At 40.5% G+C, this 21699-nt stretch overlaps 1 protein-coding gene and 1 pseudogene across 5 annotated transcripts in view; both read left to right on the top strand.

Moving 5' to 3' along the window:
• Positions 1-7909: 7909 nt before the first annotated feature.
• LOC114510514 lies at positions 7910-8018 on the top strand (annotated as a pseudogene).
• A 1438-nt stretch (positions 8019-9456) lies between these two features.
• The window catches only part of SEC24A (SEC24 homolog A, COPII coat complex component), a 72170-nt gene continuing 59927 nt past the window's right edge, over positions 9457-21699 (top strand). The window contains exons 1-2 of one of the 5 annotated variants that reach the window (XM_036014011.1): positions 9938-10026; positions 10966-11050. Coding sequence is in view for 4 of the 5 variants with exons in the window: in XM_028527254.2 (XP_028383055.1) it covers positions 9930-10026 (97 nt within the window). In the remaining variant the exon portion in view is untranslated. Of the gene's footprint in view, positions 10027-10965; positions 11051-21699 lie in introns of all 5 variants that reach the window. The other 4 variants (XM_028527254.2, XM_028527255.2, XM_036014010.1 and 1 more) reach the window with 4 other exon arrangements.

The following is a 21699-nucleotide window of genomic DNA, read 5'->3' on the forward strand; positions in this document are numbered from 1 at the left end:
CACTCATTGCATTTTGACAAGAAGAAAGAGGTTTCAGTACTTGGCGCTTGCTTGAGAGTCATTGCACTTGCTAGAACTTGTATGAGTCATGACACCACCCTGCCAGAGAAAATGCTTCATCAATCAGTACTCATCACTTTTGGCACTTGTCACTAGTTCTGAACTTGTCACTAGTTCCAGAATGAATTAACGATGAGTACCAAGGCACCACTGTATCTAGGTTTATTTATATAAACCTCTCCCTCAGCAAACATTCTGTAAGCTTCTTGAAGTAGGGACCCCATCTGCCTTTCCCCCTCCTGAACCTATTGTCAGAGTCTGGCACACAATAGGTGCTCAGTACATATGAGCAAGTGATTCTTCATAACATGAAGGACTCTTAGGTACATTTTTGTCCTCAAGGAGTAGAAGAATTTTCTGAGAGTTCAATGATCTGAGTTACAGGATCCTGTTGTTCTAGTCTGCCTTCCCTCACCTACTTTCAAAGTCAGTTTGGGTTCATAGATGGCCTGAGGCACTTCACTGGGCTTCTCAAGATTACCCTGTAGCTCTTATCTAGATGGCCTTTCTTTCCTGACATTTCTGGCATTTTAGTCAGCCTTTAAAAAATATAAATTATGATTCATACTGGCTTCAGCCACATATCATACAATAACTGGGAACAGAGGAATGTGACAATAAGCAAGACATAGTGTCATCACTCCAGGACACTTTGGTTTGGCAGGGAGGTGTGTTAGGTCACAATCATGAAAGAAGATGGGGGAGAGAAAAGGTAAGAAAGTACTGAGTGGGGGTAGGGGTGAGAGAGAGCAGAGGCAGGAGATGCCAGTACTTGAGGAAAGCCTTAAAGGATACATGGGATATGTTCCCCTAATCATTTTTATGATTATTGTTCGTTATAAAAGTAGCATATGGTAATTGTAAAAGTTTGGAAAAACAAGACAAATAAAATGGAAACAAAAATCACCCCCAGTTACACCTCACAAATATAATCAATTTTATAAGATTATAATTATATTATACATAGTTTTGCAACACATTTAAAATTTAAATTTTAATTATTTAAGATGGGCATTTCCCCATATAATTAAGTATTCTTCTAAATATGAATTTTAATGGCTGCATTTTTTTTTTTTTTAGAGAGGGAAGGGAGGGAGATAGAGAGAGAGAGAGAAACATCAATGTGTGGTTGCTGGGGGTTATGGCCTGCAACCCAGGAATGTACCCTGGCTGGGAATCGAACCTGGGACACTTTGGTTCCCAGCCCACGCTCAATCCACTGAGCTATGCCAGCCAAGTTAATGGCTGCATTTTTAAATAGAGTATAATAGTTAAGAGTACAACCTCTAGCTTGAGACTCTGGTTCTAACATTACTAGGCACTCAGGGTTTCAGTTCCTGTTTACGTAAAATGGGAATTAATATGGAGAAAGGGTGATGTATTCTAATGAGAGAATAACACACAGAAAGGAATAGAGACGGAAAAAGCACCAGGTTTGACTGGATTTGGGCTGAATTCTCAGGGACCTTGACTCCTAAACTATTCAGCCTTTGAGGGATTTTGAGCAGAACAGAAACATGGTCAGAGCTGTGTTTTTGAAAGTTTGCTCTGGCAACATCGTGCGGGTTGAATTGGAACAAGTCCAGACTGAAAGCTGAGGTTGGCAATGGGGCTGCTAGTCACGCAGGTGAGAGGTTACACAGACTTGCTTTGGGTCAGTGGAAACAGAGACATAAGGAGTCATGTGTGAGAAAGGGTAAAGGTTGGAACCTCTAAGATTTTATGATGGAGTGCATGTTGCTAGAAAAAGTAAAGGAGATAGTAAAGGTCAAAGTTTTAACTTGGATTAGAGAGTCCACTGTCTCCACTATGCACTTTACCACAGACCATTGTTGGCTCTGACCTGGGTTACAACTCTATTCTTTGCCTCCCAATCAATTATTCTCACAGCTGTGGACTAAGTTTTGAAAAATGGATTCATCTTTGAGCATGAGTTGGATCAATTACTCCCCTTACACTGCCTTATAAGGCTCTCACTGCTCCGCCCATCTCTACTTCTTCAGTCATATCTCCTGCCATTCTGCCTTGCTCACCACAGCAAGCTCAGTGCTGCCTCTGGGCCTTTGTAGATGCCGTTCTGTTTGCCAGATCCCTCCTTCTCCCCATCTTCTTTGTATAGATAGCTAGCTTCCCTTTCTTTTATTTAAAAAAAATTTTAATTTATTAATGAGAGAGAGGGGGAGACATCAATTTGTTGTTCCACTTATTTATTCATCATTGGTTGCTTCTTGTATGTGCCCTTACTGGGGATGAAATCTACAACCTTGGTGCATCAGGGCAATGCTCTAACTAACTGAGCTACCTGGCCAGGGCTCAGCTTTCCCTTACTTTAGATTGTAACTTAAATATCCTCTCCTGGCCTGGCTGGTGTGGATCAGTGGATTGAGCGCTGGCCTGCGGACTAAAAGATTGCTGGTGATTGATGTTTCTCTCCCTATCTTTCCCCCTCCTTTCCCCTCTCTCTAAACATTTATGAACAAAATATTTTTTATTTTTTTAAAGATATTTATTTATTTATTTATTTATTTATTTATTTTTAGAGAGGGAAGGGAGGGAGGGAGAGAGACAAAGAGAGAGAGAAACATCAATGTGCGGTTGCTGGGGGCCGTGGCCTGCAACCCAGGTATGTGGCCTGACTGGGAATCGAACCTTTGATGCTTTGGTTCACAGCCCGTGCTCAATCCACTGAGCTACACCACCCAGGGCTCTGAATAAAATATTTTAAAATTAAATAAATATCCCTTCCTGTCCTAACGATCTTATCCAAATCAGATTTCTGCTTGCTAGTTTCTATCTTAGTACCAAATACCTCACTAGCACTTACCGATTTTAAACTTAAGATATATATTAATTTACAGTTTAATTTCATTTCCTCCAGTGTAAAGTCCATAGAAGGAAGAGACTCTGTATGTTCTATTTTGATTTTGCTTGGTATTTAGCACAGTGCCTGGCATATAGAAGGCATTTAGTCAATATTTGTTGAATGAATTAGTTAATCAATGAATGAAAGAAAGAGCTGGTGAGGACATTCAGCAGAAAATATGGTGAAAGGTAGGTTTAGAGGGGAAGCTGCATCTCAGATCTCTGCTATTAGGGAGCCAGGGTGCTCATAGAGGAGGTGGGGGCAAAAGGATGAATCTGGGGTTAAGGGAGAAAAAGGATCGGCTTTTGATATTGTACATCCTGTGCCTCCCAGGGTAGACGGGCCTGACCAGAGGTTGACACTATTTCAATTACACTACTAGGTTTGCATCAGATGGGACACCAGGTAGCATAATAATTAAGAACCTAAAAGAATAAGAGACTAACATAGTTTAGTAACAAGTGCTGGTGATGTGGTTTAGGCTCTAAGTGCAATACGACCTTATAGTAGTTAATGAATGAAGGTCAAAATAGTCAGAATGGAAGATTAGAAGAAATCACACTTTAAATTTATTCATTTAAAAGTGTTCATAGAACACCTGTGAAGTTTGAGACCCCAAACCAAGCGCTGAGAACACAGAGGTAAAGATGACACAGTCTCCGGCCTCTACTCTGTAACATCTAAACAAGGAGGCAGATGTGAAACCACAATGATTCCTGTAGAATTGACAGGATATGTATATAATTGTATTCTGCTGAAGAAAGATAAACAGAGATTCAAATATATAACAATAACTAGAAGTGCTATGGGGGGAAGCAAGATAAGGGGAATAGAGAGTGAGCAGGGAGGGTATGCTGTTGTCTAGGGTGTTCAGAGAAGACCTTTTCGATAAGGTGATATTTGAATAAAGGCAGAGGAGTTGAGAGATTGAATTACATGGGTGTCTTGGGGAAGAGGGATCCCAAATAATGGAAGTAAATGTAAAAGTCAGGGGCTTCCGATCAAGATGGCAGCATAGGCAGACATGGCTCACCTCTTCATACAACCACATCAAAATTACAACTAAAATATAGAACCGCCATCACTCAGGAATGTCAGAAATTGAGTTGAATGGAAGTCTGACAACTAAGAAATTGAAGAAACTACATCCATCCAGACCAGTAGGAGGGGTGCAGACATGAAATGGGCTGGTCCCACACCAACATGGATAAAAATTCGAAAGAAATATCTCAGGAGCAAGGAGTCCTAGACCCACACCAGGCTTCCCAGCCCAGGATTCCAGTGCCAAGAAGATAAGTCCCCACAATGTATAGCTTTGAAAACCAGTGGGATTGAGTCGGTGGAGGAGGCCACTGGAGCCCTAAGCAGTTCCTCTTGGGGAACCCATACACAGACCCAGCAGCCCCAGGGTGGCAACTTGAAGAGCACCAATGATATACAAGGAGAGACTGAAGTGTCTGGCATCAGGGTGAGCAGAGGACATTATTGCTTTGCTGAGCCCTCCCCACGGACAGAGCCAGTAGGCTGGTGCCATATCTGAGACTCAATCAACCTGGCTAACGCTGTGTGATCCAGCTTGGAAATCCACGGAGGTTCTAATCCACCCAATTTACCTGCCCACCCAAACTGCTTTTCTATATGAATGGCTGGCCTTGGTTCCTAAATCCTATCAAACAAGCAACAGCTGGCTTCAGTGAGCCCTAGTGTCAGCCAGAGTAGAGTCACAGCTTGGCTTCACCTGGGAATCTCCAAGCCCTGCACAAGTAGCCGCAATCTCAGATTGCTTTACAACCCAGACAAAACACAGATGGAGGTTGACCTTGGCCTGAACCACCCGACAAACCCCAGGGCCAATGCACCCAATGGACAGTTACCGACCATGTTGGAACACCACCACCCTGCCCCTGCACAGCTGATCCTCCACAGAGGGCAGAGGTTGGTGGTTACTGTTCACAGCTACTCCTTGCAGCTGACTGGTCTGGATAAATCCTTCTGATTGATCTGCCAACAGCAACCAAGGCTCAACTACAAGAGGAGGGTGTACTCAGCCCACACAAAGGGCGCACCTCAAGTACTCAGCTTGGGTGATAGGGGAGGCTGTGCCACTGGACTCTACAGAACATATACTATATGAGACCACACTACCAAGACATAAAGTCAAAGCAGCTCTACCTAATACATAGGAACAAACACAGGGAGGCTGACAAAATGAGGGGACAAAGAAACATGGCTCAAATGAAAGAACAGAAAGAAGCTCTAGAAAAAGAACAAAACAAAGTGGAGATAAGCAATCTATCAGGTGCAGAGTTTAAAACATTGGTTATAAGGATGATCCAAGAACTTAGTGAGGGCCTCAGCAGCATAAAGAAGACTCAGTCAGAAACAAAGGATACACTAATTGAAATAAAGAACAGTTTACAGGGAAACAGCAGTAGAATGGATGAAGCCAAGAATCAAATCAATAATTTGGAACATAAGGAGGCAAAAAACAACCATGCAGAACAATGAGAAGAAAAGAGAGTAAAAAAAAAATGAGGGTAGTATAAATAGCCTCTGGTACAACTTTAAGAGGTCCAACATTTGCCTCATAGGGGTGCCAGAAGAAGAGAAAGAGCAAGAAATTGGAAATCTATCTGAAAAAAAATAGTGAAAGAAAACTTCCCTAAGTTGGTGAAGGAAATAGACATGCAAGTCCAGGAAGCACAGAGAATCCCAATTATGATGGATGCAAAGAAGCCCACTCCAAGACACATCATTATTAAAAGGTCAAAAGTTAAAGATAAAGAGAGATTCTTAAAAGCAAGAGAAAAGTTAGTTACTGGAAGGTTGCCAGATGGGAGGGGTGAGGAGGAGAATGAGTGAAGAGGTAATGGGATTAAGAAATACAATAGGTAGTTACAGAATAGCCATGGGGATGTAAAATACAGTATAGGAAATGGAGTCACCAAAGAACTTATACACATGACCCATGAACATGCAAAATGGTTGGGGGATTGCCTAAGGGGTGCTGGGTGGAGGGGGGGGAAAGGGAAAAATCAGGACAACTGTAATAACATAATCAATAAAATATAGTTTAAAAATACCTAAAAAAATAAAAAGCAGGCTTGAGTGGCAAGAGAAATAGCAAGTGTGTCTGGAGTGGAGTGAGTGAGAGGTAGGGTAGAAAAAGATGGGCACAGAGGAGTAGCAAGACCAGATCATGTGGGGCCTTGAAGGCCATGGGTAGGACTTTGATTTTCCTTAGAATGAGATGAGAAAGGCCATGCAGACAACCTTTAACTTGATGGAGGAGGCACATGGAGCAACAGATTTTGGGGTACAGGAAAATAAACAGAATCAGTATTTAGGAGTTCAATCAACATGTAAGATACATCAAGAGAGGGAAACCAGAAAGGCTATCCCAACAGTTCAAGTGCAAGATGAAAGCAATCAGTGGGCAGAGAGAAAGGCGAAAACTACACAAAGTTGAGGTTTTCAAAGAAAGCAATAGGATTGACTGGCATGGTGTGAGATGAGTGTACTTGTCCTGCAGCTTTGGAACTACTGACTTCAGATACAAACAGATGTCCTGTCAGGGGCAAATGAAGCTAAAAGAACTGTTCTTAAAACAGAGCCACAGGAGTTTCAGAACAAACTTGTTTGTAATTGAACTCATTGTTTGCTTGTTTGAAATGGAACAAATGTTTAAAAGTAATTAAAACCATCCCTGACCAGTGTGGCTTAGTTGGTTGGGCACTGTCCTGCAAAGAAAGGGTCGCTAGTTGGATTCCTGGTCAGAGCACACGCCTAGGTTGCAGGTTCCATCCCCAGTTGTAGCAGGGACAAGAGGCAGCTGCTCAGTGTATCTCTTGCACATCAATGTTTCTCTTCTCTTTCTCTCTCCCTTTCCATCTCTAAAAATAAATAAAATCTTTTTTAACAAAATAAAATAATTAAAGGCTTTAAAACAATTTTCCCACTCTGTTTATCAGCTGACAATTCAACAGTCATGAGTGGGCAGGCAAAGGGGCCCTGCTGTGAGCCTAAGTCCACTTCCAGGTATCAGTGACCTCTCTCTCTCTCTCTCTCATCTAAATAAAGAATCACCTTTAATGGAATGTTCTTTGCATAGTGCTGTCTCCTGACTCAAACACTTGGATGTCACTTTATTGTTTATTTTCTTTTTTTATTGATTTGAGAGAGAGAGAGAGAGAGAGAGAGAGATGGGGAGAGAAACACTGATTTGTTGTTCCACTTATTTATGCATTCATTGATTGATTCCTTTTTTAAATTCCTACCTGAGGGTATGTACTTACTGATTTGAGAGAGAAAAACATTGATGTGATAGAGAAACATCCATGAGTGATCAGTTGACTCCCATATGTACCCTGCCTGGACCAGGGATCCAACCTGTAACCTAGGTATGTGCCCTGACCTGGGATGGAACTCCCAACCTTTTGGTGTATGGGGTGACACTCCAACCAAGTAAGCCACCTTGTTAGGGCCATTGGTTAATTATTGCATGTACCCTGAGGATCGAATCCACAACTTTGGCATAGGGTAGCATGCTAACTAACTGAGCTATCCAGCCAGAGTTGAAGGCTCTGAAAATAATGTACAGAAAATCTGACACATATGATATATATGAAGTGTGCAGATGTGGCAGAATGGTTCTGTTGTTCTGGAAAACAGGATAAAAAAGTTGAATGTATTACTGACATCAGTTTAGAAAAGTGTATGGTGGTGTGGGGTAGAATAGGTAGTTGACCAAAGAAACATCAGTACCCTTAGCAACTGGTAATAGCACTACAATTTTTTATTGATATTTGTGTGACCACATTTTAGAAGTCAGAGAAGGATTTGACAATGTGTAGACAATACTAAACTTTAAAAATAAGCTGTCTTACCTCAGTTCCTTAAACTTAACTTCCTATTGTCCCTGAGGATGACAAATGCTGCTTTTCTTCTCAGTATTTTAAAGCTGACTACATTAAAAATGTAAACAACAAGACTATACTTTCAGGGATCATTTCTATAGTTTGTTACTAAAAATGTAAACCAAAAAATTAAGGAACTTAACTATAATTTTGGGAGGAGTAATAGCAACATGGGTAGAACAAATTTTAGAAAAAAAACATTGTTTAATTATTAGCAAATTATTTGTAGATTTAACCTGATTTAACCAATGAGGTTATTTACTTTTTAAAATGGCTAATCCTCTCCATCAGGTTTTTTTTTTCCCCCTCTGAACACAGATACTGCTTAAACAGAACAAAGTTCAAAGAAGCTTGATTTAGTTAAATCAAACTCCTGTGCCAAGGTCAAAAAACCAAGATCATTAAGGAGTTACATAAAAAAGAGAAAAAAACTAATGCAAATTTGAGACCAGAATTAAGCATATGCCCATTTGAAGAGGCACTTGATTTTCTGTCTGACCTCAGGAAGGTTGTTTCTCTTTGAAGTCTGTTTTCTCTTTAAAAGACTGAGACGTTTGAGTTTGTGCATCTTTTTAAGTGTTCTCAGGCTGTATGATTTGGGAGTTTGTGATGGGGCCGTATGATCAGCACAGTGTGACAGAAAGTGTCACCTTCATCCCGAAGAAGACTTAAGACTTTGTAACTTGCACAAAGGAGTTGTGGAATGGCTCACAGAGCACACACATTTTTAGTAAGGTTCTCAGGCAAATGATTGAATAGGGTTAGGATAAAAGTTAATATGTTTGAATTCATACTGTTTGCTTTTCAGACCTGTACAGCGGTTTAGGGCTTACTCATTATGTATGTAATCTAACATTTTATAGCAGGCATTTGATATTAAAGTAAGTGAGATGTATTTCAGGTATTGCAAAAACTTTGACATTGCATTTTAATCAACAGTACAAATCTGTAGTTTAAAGGACTTTATTGTTAGCACAGAGCAGGTAAAACCTACCTAGAATGGAGATAGCTAAGTTGATTATTGAGATCATCCGTAAAGTATATTGACTCATCATTCCAGTTTCTATCTCACTTTGGCTGGAGGGGGAAAAAAAAGTCTACTCGCCCAGAAAGGAAGTTTGAATGTTTTACCTTACTGTAAACTCTTAGATGAGGAAATAAAACTGCCATTTAAACGTGCTGATTAGTGTGCTATTAATGAACTTTAGCGTGACTATGCTATGAATCAGCGAGTTTCACAATTAAAATTACTTCTGAGTTCTCAGGTCAAAAAGCAAAGGTTTCTCCACGATGAATACACATTTAGGACATGTACATAATTAACTACCTCTTTCTAAAAATTCCCTTACAACTTACATCTGGAATATGATGACTAAATGTGTAATGAAAACTGCGATGAACATTGCAGCTACCGGAGATATACTCTCAACAGAGGACGATGACATCTACAATCTCGGGTAATCTTCACAAAAACCCCAGGAGAGAAACGTCAGTCCCAGTCCACGAAAGCAGCCAGTGAAGCCCTGACTGCGCTAAGATCCTGACCCTGTCGGCAAGATGACGTTTAAGGTGGGGATTTCTGTAGCCGTGACACACGCTACTTCCGGCCGGTGGGAAGAGTCAGTGACGTGGCAGGCAAGGCTAAGCACAATCCTTAGGGCTACGACACCCCGTGCAGTCAGGTGGCCCCAGGGCAGCCCCACTGGGAGAGCCCTGAATGCGGCTGCAGTCACCAGCCCGGAGCCGGAAGTGCCACGTGTCCTGACTGCGCCTGCGCAGCCAGCGGCTGACAGGCGCTTCCGGTGGGGGCCTCTCCCCTCTCTCAGCTTGGCTGCTTCCTTCCAGCCCGGCGTTCCGGCCCTAAGTCCAACTCTCTACCCTCAGCTCCCAGGCCAACCAGTGGCCGCCGGTGGGCTGGGGACAATGTGGCGCCAGGCCTAGGGCTTGATGCACCCCGGTCTCTCTCCCCGGCCTTCAGTACTAAGTCCTTAGTTCTTTCCCTTCGCTTCTAGCAGTCGTCTTTCACCTTTTTATTTGGAGCTGTCGGCAGATCCCGACCATCCCCTTCCAACCCGATAACCACCGTCGTCATGTCCCAGCCGGGGATACCAGCCCCTGGCGGCGCCCTAACCGGCCTCCAGGCTCAGAACGGGGCCGCCTCGGCCTCCGGGTCTCCCTACACCAATGGTAGGTGCCGCTTGGGGGCGCGGGGAGGGCGCAGCCTGGGGCCAGCTCAAGCTGAATCTTGGCTGCTGCCACTGCCTGAAGCGAGAGGAGGAGAGGGTAACCTTCCGACCTGGGGCCAGTGGCGGTGGGTCGCTGGGCCACGGAGACCCAGGCGAATATGCACCCTCAACCCCTGGCTCGTCTTAGCGTTTCATATTTGTTTGTTTATTTATTCATTTGTTTAGCAGACAGCACTTGCTGTAAGCAATGCCCTGTATATATCTGGGTGAAAAATAGATTCGGTCCATACTGCAAAACTCTCAGACAAAGCTCATAGTTGTTTATGTACCTTCCCACTCCTCGCCACCTCGTCTGTCTTCTAGAGATCAGAATTTGGAGTCTGATTCATTTCGATCCTGCAGGGCCTGCACTGAGAGGGGGGTCATACTCAGTCTGAATTTACGGAGATGAATGAATGTGCTTTCTGGAGATCCTTTTAGGGCCCGCTCACCTTTCCTAGAACTTCCCTGGAATTGTACTTGGGCCACCTGTTCAGTAGTTCTGCTTTGGAAGAACCACGTAGAGGGGAGTACCTCCTGTTTGATTTCCAGAGGTCTTGACGGCAGGCACTTGGAGAGTGGTTGGGCACAACTTTCCGAACTTCTGACGAGTGTGCAAGTATAGTGCGTGTGCACTATAATTTGTCATTTGGTGTCATTTGTTACCTCTTCTAGGATTTTAAAAATTGTCCTGTTTTGCGATTTTATTATAATTGTTATAATAAAGACGGACTGTCTGCCGACATCTTTCCAAATTACCAATTTACCTATAAATTTTTAGTTCATGGAAACAAAAGTAGAGTAATACTAAAATACTTAAATTGCCCTTGGAAATCTAAAATTGCTGTGAAGTTCAAGAATATAGCCAATGACTACAATAGCTAATTTACATTATTTTTAGGGAAGATTGCTGTCTTTTTGACAAAGAAGGCTCTAAAAGACTTTTAAAAATGCGTGTGAGTGGGCAGAAGCAAGAATAAGTAGGGGTAAGCATTGAAATGGCATTAAATTGAATCAGTTGTTCTCAAATTTATGGTAACATTGTGTAAAACTACATTTATTTTAGACTATTCACTAACATTTATACTGAGGATAAAATCATTTTAAGAAATTTCCTTTAAGGTAAAAAATAACTTAAACAAGATACCATGACTGTGGCTTTTTTTATCTATAAATTACAATTTTACATGCACTTTAAATGGCAAATACTGCAAGTATGCTTGTAAGCTGATATGAAAGTGTAGGTCTGTTAATTTTGAAATGTCAAAGGAATGTAGCCACTGATATGTGTATTGGAGATACAGTCCGACAGACATTTGTTGCACACCTTCTAAGTTCTGTCCTTGGGAAAATAAAACCCAGGGTACAGCCCACTCCTTGTACACAGGCTGCCCAGAGACTAATGGGAATTCATACAGGGAAGGAAATCATAGAACTGCATGAATACATACCTTTTAAAAGCTATAACTGACAGTCTTTTTATACATCGCATTTCTAAAGTTTTTTGTAGTGGTAGTCTCAGTAAAATGGCTAATGTCCTAGATTGGATTCCTTTTTTGTACATCCTGGTAATAATAAAGAGAATACTGATGTGGAGAATTGGAAGGGAAGGTATTTTTCTAGAAGGTGAAAAGAAGTTCAATGCTGTAATGTAGTTGTTTTCTTTTTGTTAACTCTTTCAAGGCAGTTATTGCTCCTTAAATAGCCTATTAAATACTCTTTTTTAAAGTTTTTACTTATTTATTTATTTTTAGAGAGAGGGGAAGGAAAGGAGCAAGAGAGGGGGGACATCAATGTGTGGTTGCCTCTCACATGCCCCCAACTGGAGACCTGGCTCACAACCCAGGAATGCACCCTGACTGGGAATTGAACCTGTGACTCTCAGGTTTGCAGGCTGGCACTCAGTCCCCTGAACCATACGAGCCAGGGCAAATACTCTTAAGCTTTAGATGTAATGTAGCTTGCTTAAATGACATATTATAGTTCAGTTGGATCTTCAGGTATTTTTAGATTGTAATCAAAACACCAAATACAGTAGTCCCCCTTATTCATGGGGCGTGCCTTTCAGTGGACCCAGGAAGCTATGGATAGCACTGAACCCTGTGTATGCCATGTTTTATCTTACACACATGTACCTATGAGACAGTTTAATTTATAAGTTAGGCACAGTAAGAGGTTAACAATAATAACTAGTAATAAAGTAGGATAGTTAAACAATATACTGTAATAAGTTACATGAATATGGTCTCAAAATATCTTATACATACTCACCCTTCTTTCTGTGATGATGAGAGATGATACAGTGCTCACAGAAGATGAAGTGAGGTATTCTGAACAGCACGGAATTTAAAACTTACAAATTTTTTATTTCTGGAATTTTCCACTTAATATTTTTGGGTCGTGGTTGACCAAAAGTACCTGAAACTGCAGACAACGAAACTGAATGAGGGGGACTACTGTAATCACCTTTTTCACTTTTCTGTAACTTGCTTTCGTATGGTGTTGTATGGTGTCTTTATATTACAAAATTCCTCACATACGGAGACGTTTCTTTCTGTGGTAGATTGTTACATTGCATTATAATTTTAAATTGTTGAAACAAAAAAAGTAAAAAAAAAAGAAAGAAAAAACAAAATTGTCAAGACAGGTTTTTCTAAGTTCCTGTGTAGATTTGTGTACACATATTTCCTTTGTAAAAATTGATAGTGAAACTAAGACTTATTTAAACTGGCAGATCTTCATCTGACTACCATGTAATGTGGCTAAAGCAAATCATAATTCCTACTGTTAATTAGCTGCTTTATTTTGACTGTTTGAATCCATTTGCCAAGGCAGTTAGAAACTGCAGTTTTAATAAGTTTATTTTGGTAATATTTATGTAATACTCACTTTCCCATGTAGATTAGGGGTGAGAAGAATATTCTCAACCCTCTCTTCTTCCCCGATTCTCATTATATTGTAATCTTATATAATAATATTTGATTTTCCTCTAGACTATAATTCTTCGAGGGCAAGAATATTTGCTTTTGCACATCATCCTCTCCCTAGTTCCCCCCATGGTGTCTTTTAGGAGCTACTAGTTTTATTGAATGTAAGTTTTAGATTTGGGTATTTTGTAATTTAGGTCACTAAACATGTATTGATTTATTCATTGTAAGATTGGACCTTCCAACTTTTTTTTTCTGGTGAATATTTCTGTGAATTTTTGAATAATACTGTCAGCAGAAACTCAACAGAATATGTGTGCGACGGGGCTTAGTCATCAGTTTAAATGCTAGACTTGTACTCATACGTGTGTTCTAGGCATGGTAGAAGTATAGCTCTCTTAGTTTCATTGTGATGTAAACCATGTTTATGAATGTATATTTAATATAGGAAATCTTTAGTTAAGATCAAAGCAGGCTGTGAATAAAATTGGCGTGTGGTCTGTAACACTGATTGTTGTGACTGTTTTCAGTGGGACAAGTAACTTTGGACTCCCAACCTTAATACCATCTGTAATGTTAGAACTTCCTGCACTGAGCTTCTCTTTTGTCTCTGCTGGTACACTGGGAGCTCCTGAAAGAGGAATGGTAGCAATAAGAACCAACATTTACTGTTTACTTACTCTATGGCCAGTTGCTGTTCTAGGCTGCATTATATGTGTCATCTCATTTAATCCTCACAACAGCCCTCTGAGGTTAGAACTGTTATGACCCTGGCTGGTGTGTCTCAGTGGCTTGAGTGCTGGCCTGCCAACTGAGAGGTTGCCGGTTTGATTCCCATCAGGGCACTTGCCTGGGTTTCAGGCCATGACCCCAGTTGGGGGTGTGGGAGAGGCATCCGTCTGATTGATGTTTCTTTCCCCTTTTCCCTCCCTTCCCTTCTCTCTAAAATAAATTAATAAAATTTTTAAAAAAAGAACTGTTATGTTTACTGAGAAGAATACTGAGATGAGTGGTCAAGCAGCTACTCAAGGTCACACAGCTAATAACCGAGATTTGTGGAACCTAGATTTAAACCTAAACCCAATATATCTAGTGGTTATCTCTCAATCCCAGGACTTAGCTCCTTGAATGAGTGCCTGAATCAAGGGTCTCTTTGGTTTCTTTTGTTGTTGTTGTTGTTGTTTCTTTTTAAAGATTTTATTTATGTATGTATGTATTTATTTGAGAGGGGAAGGGAGGGGGAAAGAGAGAGAGAGAGAGCAACACCAATGTGTGGTTGCTTCTCATGTGGCCCCCACTGGGGACCTGGCCTGCAACCCAGGAATGTTCCCTGGCTGGGAATCGAACCTGCGATGCTTTGGTTCTCAGCCCAAGCTCAATCCACTGAGCTATGCCGGCCAGGGTTCTTTGGTTTCTTTATGTGGATACATATAATTACAGAAAATGTTGGTTGGTATTTTTTGAAATTGTCACCTAGCTTATTTGGATTATAATTAATACATGACCCTAATTTTTCTTAATATTTAGTCCATTTCTTTACTGTTTCAGCATCACATTTCGTAAATGTCTTGTAGATCCTGAAATTGCCTCTTAACTCTACTTTCCTTCCATGTTTTTTTTTATCCTCACCTGAGGATGTTAAAAAAAAAAGATTTTGCTTATTTATTTTTAGAGAGAGGGGAGGGAGGGATAAAGAAAGGGAGAGAAACAGCGACTGGTTGCCCCTTGCACGCTCCCAACTGGGGACCTGACCCACAACACAGGCATGTGTCCTGGCCGGGAATCGAACCAGTGGTCTCAATCCACTGAGCCACACCAGCCAGGGGAGGACTTTTTGTTGGGGGGGGGGGGGGCTTTTAGAGTGAGACACAAGGAGAAAGCGAAACATCAATGCAAGAGAGAAGCATTGATTGGTTGTCTTCCGTATGTGCCTAGACCAGGGATTAATCGAACCTGGCCTGGGGATTGAGCTGTAATTTAGGCTTGTGCCTCCACCAGGAATTGAACCTACAACCTTTTGGTTACAGGTTGGCACTCCAACCAGCTGAGCCATACCAGCCAGGGCCATTGCTTTCTTAAAGCCTTTATTTTTAGTGACTGAGTCACAAATTGTACTCATGCAATGGCATCCATTTGTTGTATTTATAGTTTTAGTTCAATTCTTTAAGAGATCAGAGTGTGATCTCTTTAAGAGATCAGAGATTTTGATGTGTGAAATGAGGTGTTAAAGCAAAATTTTTTTTCCTAATTGGGTTTATTAAGTGATTCATGAATTGAAAGCATGCCCTCTAGCAACTGACTAGAAGGGTGCGCTCCCTAAATCGAAATTTTGTCTTCCCATCTGGACTGTGAGGAGGGATAGAGTGGATTTATCTCACCTTTGTGTTTCAGGAGATATTTAGTAAAATTTGTCTTTTTAATCAGGGAAAAATAGAATGTTTTTAACCATTTGGAAAAAAACGAACAATTAGCCTAAATATAGGATCAGTCTTTTTTTTTTTTTTTTTTAAGAGAGGAGAAGGGAGGGAGAAAGAGAGGGAGAGAAGCATCAATGTGTGGTTGCCTCTCGAGCACCCCCTACTGGGGACCTGGTCTGCAACCCAGGCATGTGCACTGACTGGGAATCGAACCAGTGACCCTTTGGTTCACAGGCCAGTGCTCAATCCATTGAGCCACACCAACCAGGGCTAGGATTCATCTTTAATTAAATGAAAGACTAAGAAAAAAAACATTAGTTCTGATGAAATTATTTGGTTTACTGATAATGGAAAAATTGGTAAATGCTGTAATTGTTTAAGAACACAAATACGTGTTTTTTAGGTGATGATGGTAGCAAACACTTATTGCGTACTAACAGTAAGAGAAATACCATTATAAACATTTCACTAAATTTCATTGTCACATTGTATTAGTTTCCTATTGCTGCTATAACAAATTACCATGAACTTAATGACTTAAAACAACACATTTATCATCGTATAGTTATGAGGTCAGAAGTCTGAAATGGGTCATCAGGGCTGCTTTCCCTGTTGGAGGCTCTAGCAGAGAATATGCTTTTGCCTTTTCCACCTCCTGGAGGCTGTATTTGTTCCTTGGCTCCTGGACCCCCACCATCTTCAAAGCCAGCAGTCCCTTGTGAAGTTTTTCTCACCTGGCATCACTTTGACCCTGACTGTCCTGCTTTCCTCTTCTGCCTTTGCAATCACATTGGTCTCACCCTGACTTCCCCTCTCAAGGTCAGTTGATGAGCAACCTTAATTCCGTCTGCAACCTTAATTCCTTTTTTGCCCTGTAAACTAACAGATACAAGTTCCAGCAGTTAGGACATGGACATATTTAGGGGCATCATTTTTCTGCCTATCATACACATTGGCACTGTAGTATAGGTCCTATTATTATTCCCATTCTGTAGATGAAGCTGAGGTCTATAAAGGTTAAATATCTTGCTCAAGGACAAATAGTTACTAAATTTCGAGGCCAGAATTAGATCTCAGTTGTTCCAGTCTGTGCTCTTAATCACATGTTTATAATGCCTCTTTCTATAAACATTTCATAGACAGCAGTGATTTTCAACCTTTTTCATCTCATAGCACAATAAACTAATTACCAAAAATCTGCAGCACACCAAAAAATATGTTTTTTCTAGCTTGACAAAAAATGGGTATAATTTTGATTCATTCACACCTTACAGCCATTTTGTGTTGTTATTTTTTTATTTGACAGTCCAAGGGAAAAGAGGTCAGTGCCCCTGACTAGTCAGATATTGCATGTTTTAAAAATTCTTGTAGCATACCTATTAAAAATCCCTGATATAGAGTGACCTTTTACTATCAAGAAGTTTATTGTGTAGGATTTATGTCTTTTCTTTTTAGATTTTATTTATTTATTTATTTTTAGAAAGAAGGGAAGGGAGGGGGGAAGAGAGGGAGAGAAACATCAATGTTTGAGAGAGAAATGTGCGAGAGAGAAACATTCATCAGCTACCTGTCACACGCCTCCAACCCAGGACCTTGCTTGCAACCCAGGCATGTGCCCTGACTGGGAATCGAACCGGTGACCTTTCATTTCACAGGCCAGCACTCAATATACTGGGACACACCAGCCAGGGCAATGACATTTTTAAAGATAGTGTTCTATAGTTAAGTCTCAGAAATCAAATATGCACCACACTATGGCATTTGACTATATAGAAAATGACTGAGTTCAGAGAACTACATTGATTTGTGTGACGGGGAACAAGTTGCTTAGCTGCTTAAGCCTCTGGTTTCTCAGGGTGCCAGAATCTTTAGATGCTGTATTTCATTTATTAGTGTTTGATAAATCATACATATATAAGCAAAGTATTCTTAGAAAACCTAAGTAGTTAATTTCCCAGAACATATATATACCTCTGATTTGATGTTTTGTAGATCAGTGAAATACAGTTTATTTATGGTTTCTCTCTCCTTCCCTACTCAGTGTGTTCCAAGGATTCAAGATGACTGTATAAATGTTATGTCAACATCGAGGGGGTAAAATTTAGGGAAAGTGAAACCTTTTTAAACCTGTGTATATGGTAAGATAGTCACATTGTTTAGCTGCTTTCTGATTATATTGAAGAGTAGGGTCAGTCTAATGGTACCCAGAATGCTCCCTTGTTTCTATGTACAGTTTTAGACACTGGTCAGGCGGCTCAGTTGGTTGGAGCATTATCTTACAACAAAAGGTTGTAAGATAATGTGCCCTAGTGTGGGCACATACCTGTTGGTTGGAGCAGTATCTTACAACAAAAGGTTATAAGATAATTTGCCCTAGTGTGGACACATACCTAGGTTGTGGGTTCAATCCCTGGTTGGAGTATGTCCAAGGGGCAGCTGATTGATGGTTCTCTTTCACATTGATGTTTCTCCCCTTTTCTCACTCTCTAAAAATCAATGAACGTATCCTCAGGTGAGGATTTAAAAAATAAAGTTATTAAAAATAATAATAAAATACAGTACAGATTTAGCATTTTCATTGGTGGTACCATTGAATAGTAGTCTCTTTCTCTCTAGCCAGTCTTCTAGACTGCTTATCATAAAATGATTCCAGGCCTAGGGTTACTATTTAAATACTTTGAACACTTTTCCATTGGATTATTATGTCACCATTCACATTTTATAAATATGTTGTTTTCTTCAGAGTCTTTAGACAAACCTAATTAGGTTTAGGAAAAAACCCAGTTAAGCCCTGGCCACGTGGTTCATTTGGTGGGGGCATTGTCCCTTACACACCGAAAGGTTACGGGTTCTATTCCAGTCAGGCAAATACCTGGGGTCTGGGTTCTGGATTTGGGGTTTCCAGTCAGGGTGCATGCAGGAATCAACCCGTCGATATTTCTCTCTCACATCGATGCCTCTCTACTTTCTTCTCTTTCTAAAAGCAATAAAAACATTTCCTTGGGTGAGGAAAAAGAAAACCTAATTGAAATAGAAAGATTAAGAAATTAACCTGAAATGTCCTTAGTAGAGACAATGCATTTGCCAGGAGCCAGAACTGAATGACTTTAACTGTTCCTTTTGGTCCCAGTGGGTTTTTTTCCCTCTTATTTGGACAGATGACTGTGATTCTGCCAGTCTTTGATTTTCTGACCTTCTGTAATCCCCTAAATATATTTTTTTCTGTATCAGTACTTCCCTTTCATGACCAAATTAATACTCCATTGTATGGATATACCACATTTGTTTATTCATTCATCAGTTGATAGATATTTGGGGTAGTTTTTACCATTTTCTTTTTTTTAAGGCTTTTTTAAAAAAGAATTTATTTATTTATTTTTTAGAGAGGGAAGGAAGGGAGAAAGAGAGAGAGAGAGAAACATCAATGTGTGGTTGCTGGGGGTCATGGCCTGCAACACAGGCATGTACCCTGACTGGGAATCGAACCTGCGACACTTTGGTTCACAGCCCCCGCTCAATCCACTGAGCTATACCAGCCAGGGCAGTTTTTACCATTTTCAGTTCTCTTGGATATATATAGCTAGGAGTGGAATTGATGGAGCATGTATGTATATTTATGTTTAACATTTTGAGAAATGGCAAACTTTTCCAAAGTGGCTACATCTCCTTACTAGTGATGTATTAGTGTCCAGTTTCTTTACATCCTGGTCAACACTTGTGTATTGTCAGCCTTTGATGACAGCCATCCTAATAGGTGTGAGTTGGCATTTCATTATGGTTTTTCACATTGACCTTTGACATCAGTATTGTCAGTACTACTAGAACAGCTTTCCAGAGTATATCATTTTCCCTTGCTTTAAAGTCGTTTGAAATCCGATGAACACAATAACCTGACAAACAAGATAGTAACAGACGCTTACATACATAGAACAGTCTGACCACTGTCTGAAATGAGGAGGAGGGGAGGGTGATGAAAGATGGTGAGGGGTTAACCAAAGAACACTTTCGCGCAAGCCATGACACGGACTACAGTGTAGGGGTTGGTGTGGGCTGGGGACAGTGCGGGCTGGGTGAGGGAGGGGGAGGGGAGAGAAGTGGGAACAGCTGTAACAGCTTAAACAATCTAAATAAATAAGAAATAAAGTTGTTTGATATACCACAGTTTGAGTTTGGGTAAGCTGCTGTCTTTGGAAATTTTGCCCTAAGCCACTAAGTTGTTAGTAGCTTTTCTCACTTATTAAGTAGGTGTGGTTTGTAGTCTCTACGATATAACTACTTAGCATTGCTTTAAACATTTTATTTTGGAATAATCCCAGATTTATAGACAAGTTGCAAGTATATTACAATGAAATGTTTTTGAACCATTTATTAGAGTAAGTTGCTCACAGGATATTTCATCACTTCCAGATACTTTAGTTTGTTTGTATTTCCTATGGATGAGAATGTTTTTTAAAAATAACCACATCACAACTAGCAAAATAGAAATCTAACATTAATACCAATCCTCAGACCCCCATTCAGGTCTCACCAGTTGTCCTAATATACTCCTTTGTAGCAAAAGAATCCAGTCCAGAGTCACATTTAACGTTTAATTGCCATGCCTCTTCAGTGTCCTTCAGTTTGGAACAGTTCCCCAGTCTTTCTTTAACTTTCGAAAGTTATAAGCCAGTTACTTTGTAGTGTGTTCCTCTATTCTGATTGTGGACATTCCGTCGTGATTAAGCCATGCCATGCAGCAGGACTGCTGCAGAAGAGGTGCTCAGTTCTCATTGCATCCTCTCCAGTGGTGCCTGGTTTCGTCTTTTTTCCGTTATTGATTATGTTCGCATTAATCACTTGATCAAGGCGGTATCTGCCAAGCTTCTCCACAGGAAAATTTGTTTTCCCTTTGTAATTAATAAATATGTTATGGGGGTGTACCTTCAGACCACGTAAAAATCTTATTTCTTGTTAGACTTTTATTCATTTATTTACATTGGTATAGACCCTGTATTCATTGGGTTATAATTCATTGTGTGTTTTGATGCTTGTGTCCCAGATGGGGCCTGTGGGTGCCCCTTCTAGCTGCCTTCTGTGTCCTCCTGTCATGTATCATCATTTTTGGGCACTTCCTTACTTTCTGGCACCATAAGGTGTTGCAGGCTCATCTTGTACTTTCTGAGCTTAGGAATTAGCCATGATCCCTTTTAATGGAACACAGTATTCAGAAACCAAGATTTCTGTACTACGTATGATGAGTGCTATCAGCATGTCTCTGCTCGCAGTCTCAGCAGACAGAGTTTGGGAATCTACCTATTTATATGGAAATCCATGAGTTTTGATTGTAACCCCTAATGCAGGCCCACCACCACTAGGTTCATTCTGTTTTTTTTCTTCTTTCCATGTTTGTAACACTCTTCTCTGAGAGGGAGAGCACTTGTTTCCATTGTCCTGTGTATATTTGTTTGGTCAGCTCCCCTGCATGTAACCATTCTCCCATTGCTGGTGCTGCCCCCTTTACCCGACTCCAGCTTCCCCCAGTTTATTGGTAGATGCTTGTCCCATCTCATGTCTTCAGGACTGAATTTTTCAGATAAGAGACTGTTTTGCTCTTTTAGTTTATTTAAAAGTCCTGCTTACAGAAATATCCAACATTATGGTTCCGTACTGCAAAATCATGTTAAGGAATCGCATTAGGTGATTGCTGTAGCGGTTGAAACGAGCCCTTATTCAAGCCGATTCTGCCTTTTCCCCAGCTAGTACTCTATTGTTCAACATGAGAGACTGCTCTATAGTCTTTATTCCTTGACTCATTCAACAAACATTTATTGAGCACCAACTCTGTGATAGGCACGTTTTAGACACTGAGTAATGAATAAAAAAGTCCCTTCCTTCATGGGGCTTATGTAATAGTGGGGTAGACATACTATAAATAAATAATGTAGTCAGATAAACACTGGAAAGAAAAATAGGGCAGGGTCAGAGGGGAAGAGAATGAACACGGTGCTATTTTAGATATTTAAGGCAATGCCTCTTTGAGGAGGTTATTTCTGAGAGGGACTTGAATGGGTAGAGTGATGGTATCTAGGGGAAGAGTGTTCTTGGCAGAATAAAAGAGTCCTAAGGTGGGAGCATATTTAAGCTTCTTTTTTTTTACTGTTTTTATTTTATTATATTTTAATTGTTGTTCAAGTATAGTTTTCTGTCTTTTACTCCCATCCCAGTCCACCCCTATATTTAAGCTTCTTGAAAGAACTATAAGAAGGTGAGTGTGGCTGGAGCTGAGCAGAGAGAAAGGGGAGTAGGAACTTC

This window comes from Phyllostomus discolor, chromosome 13, assembly GCF_004126475.2.
Source record: "Phyllostomus discolor isolate MPI-MPIP mPhyDis1 chromosome 13, mPhyDis1.pri.v3, whole genome shotgun sequence".
NCBI lineage: Eukaryota > Metazoa > Chordata > Mammalia > Chiroptera > Phyllostomidae > Phyllostomus > Phyllostomus discolor.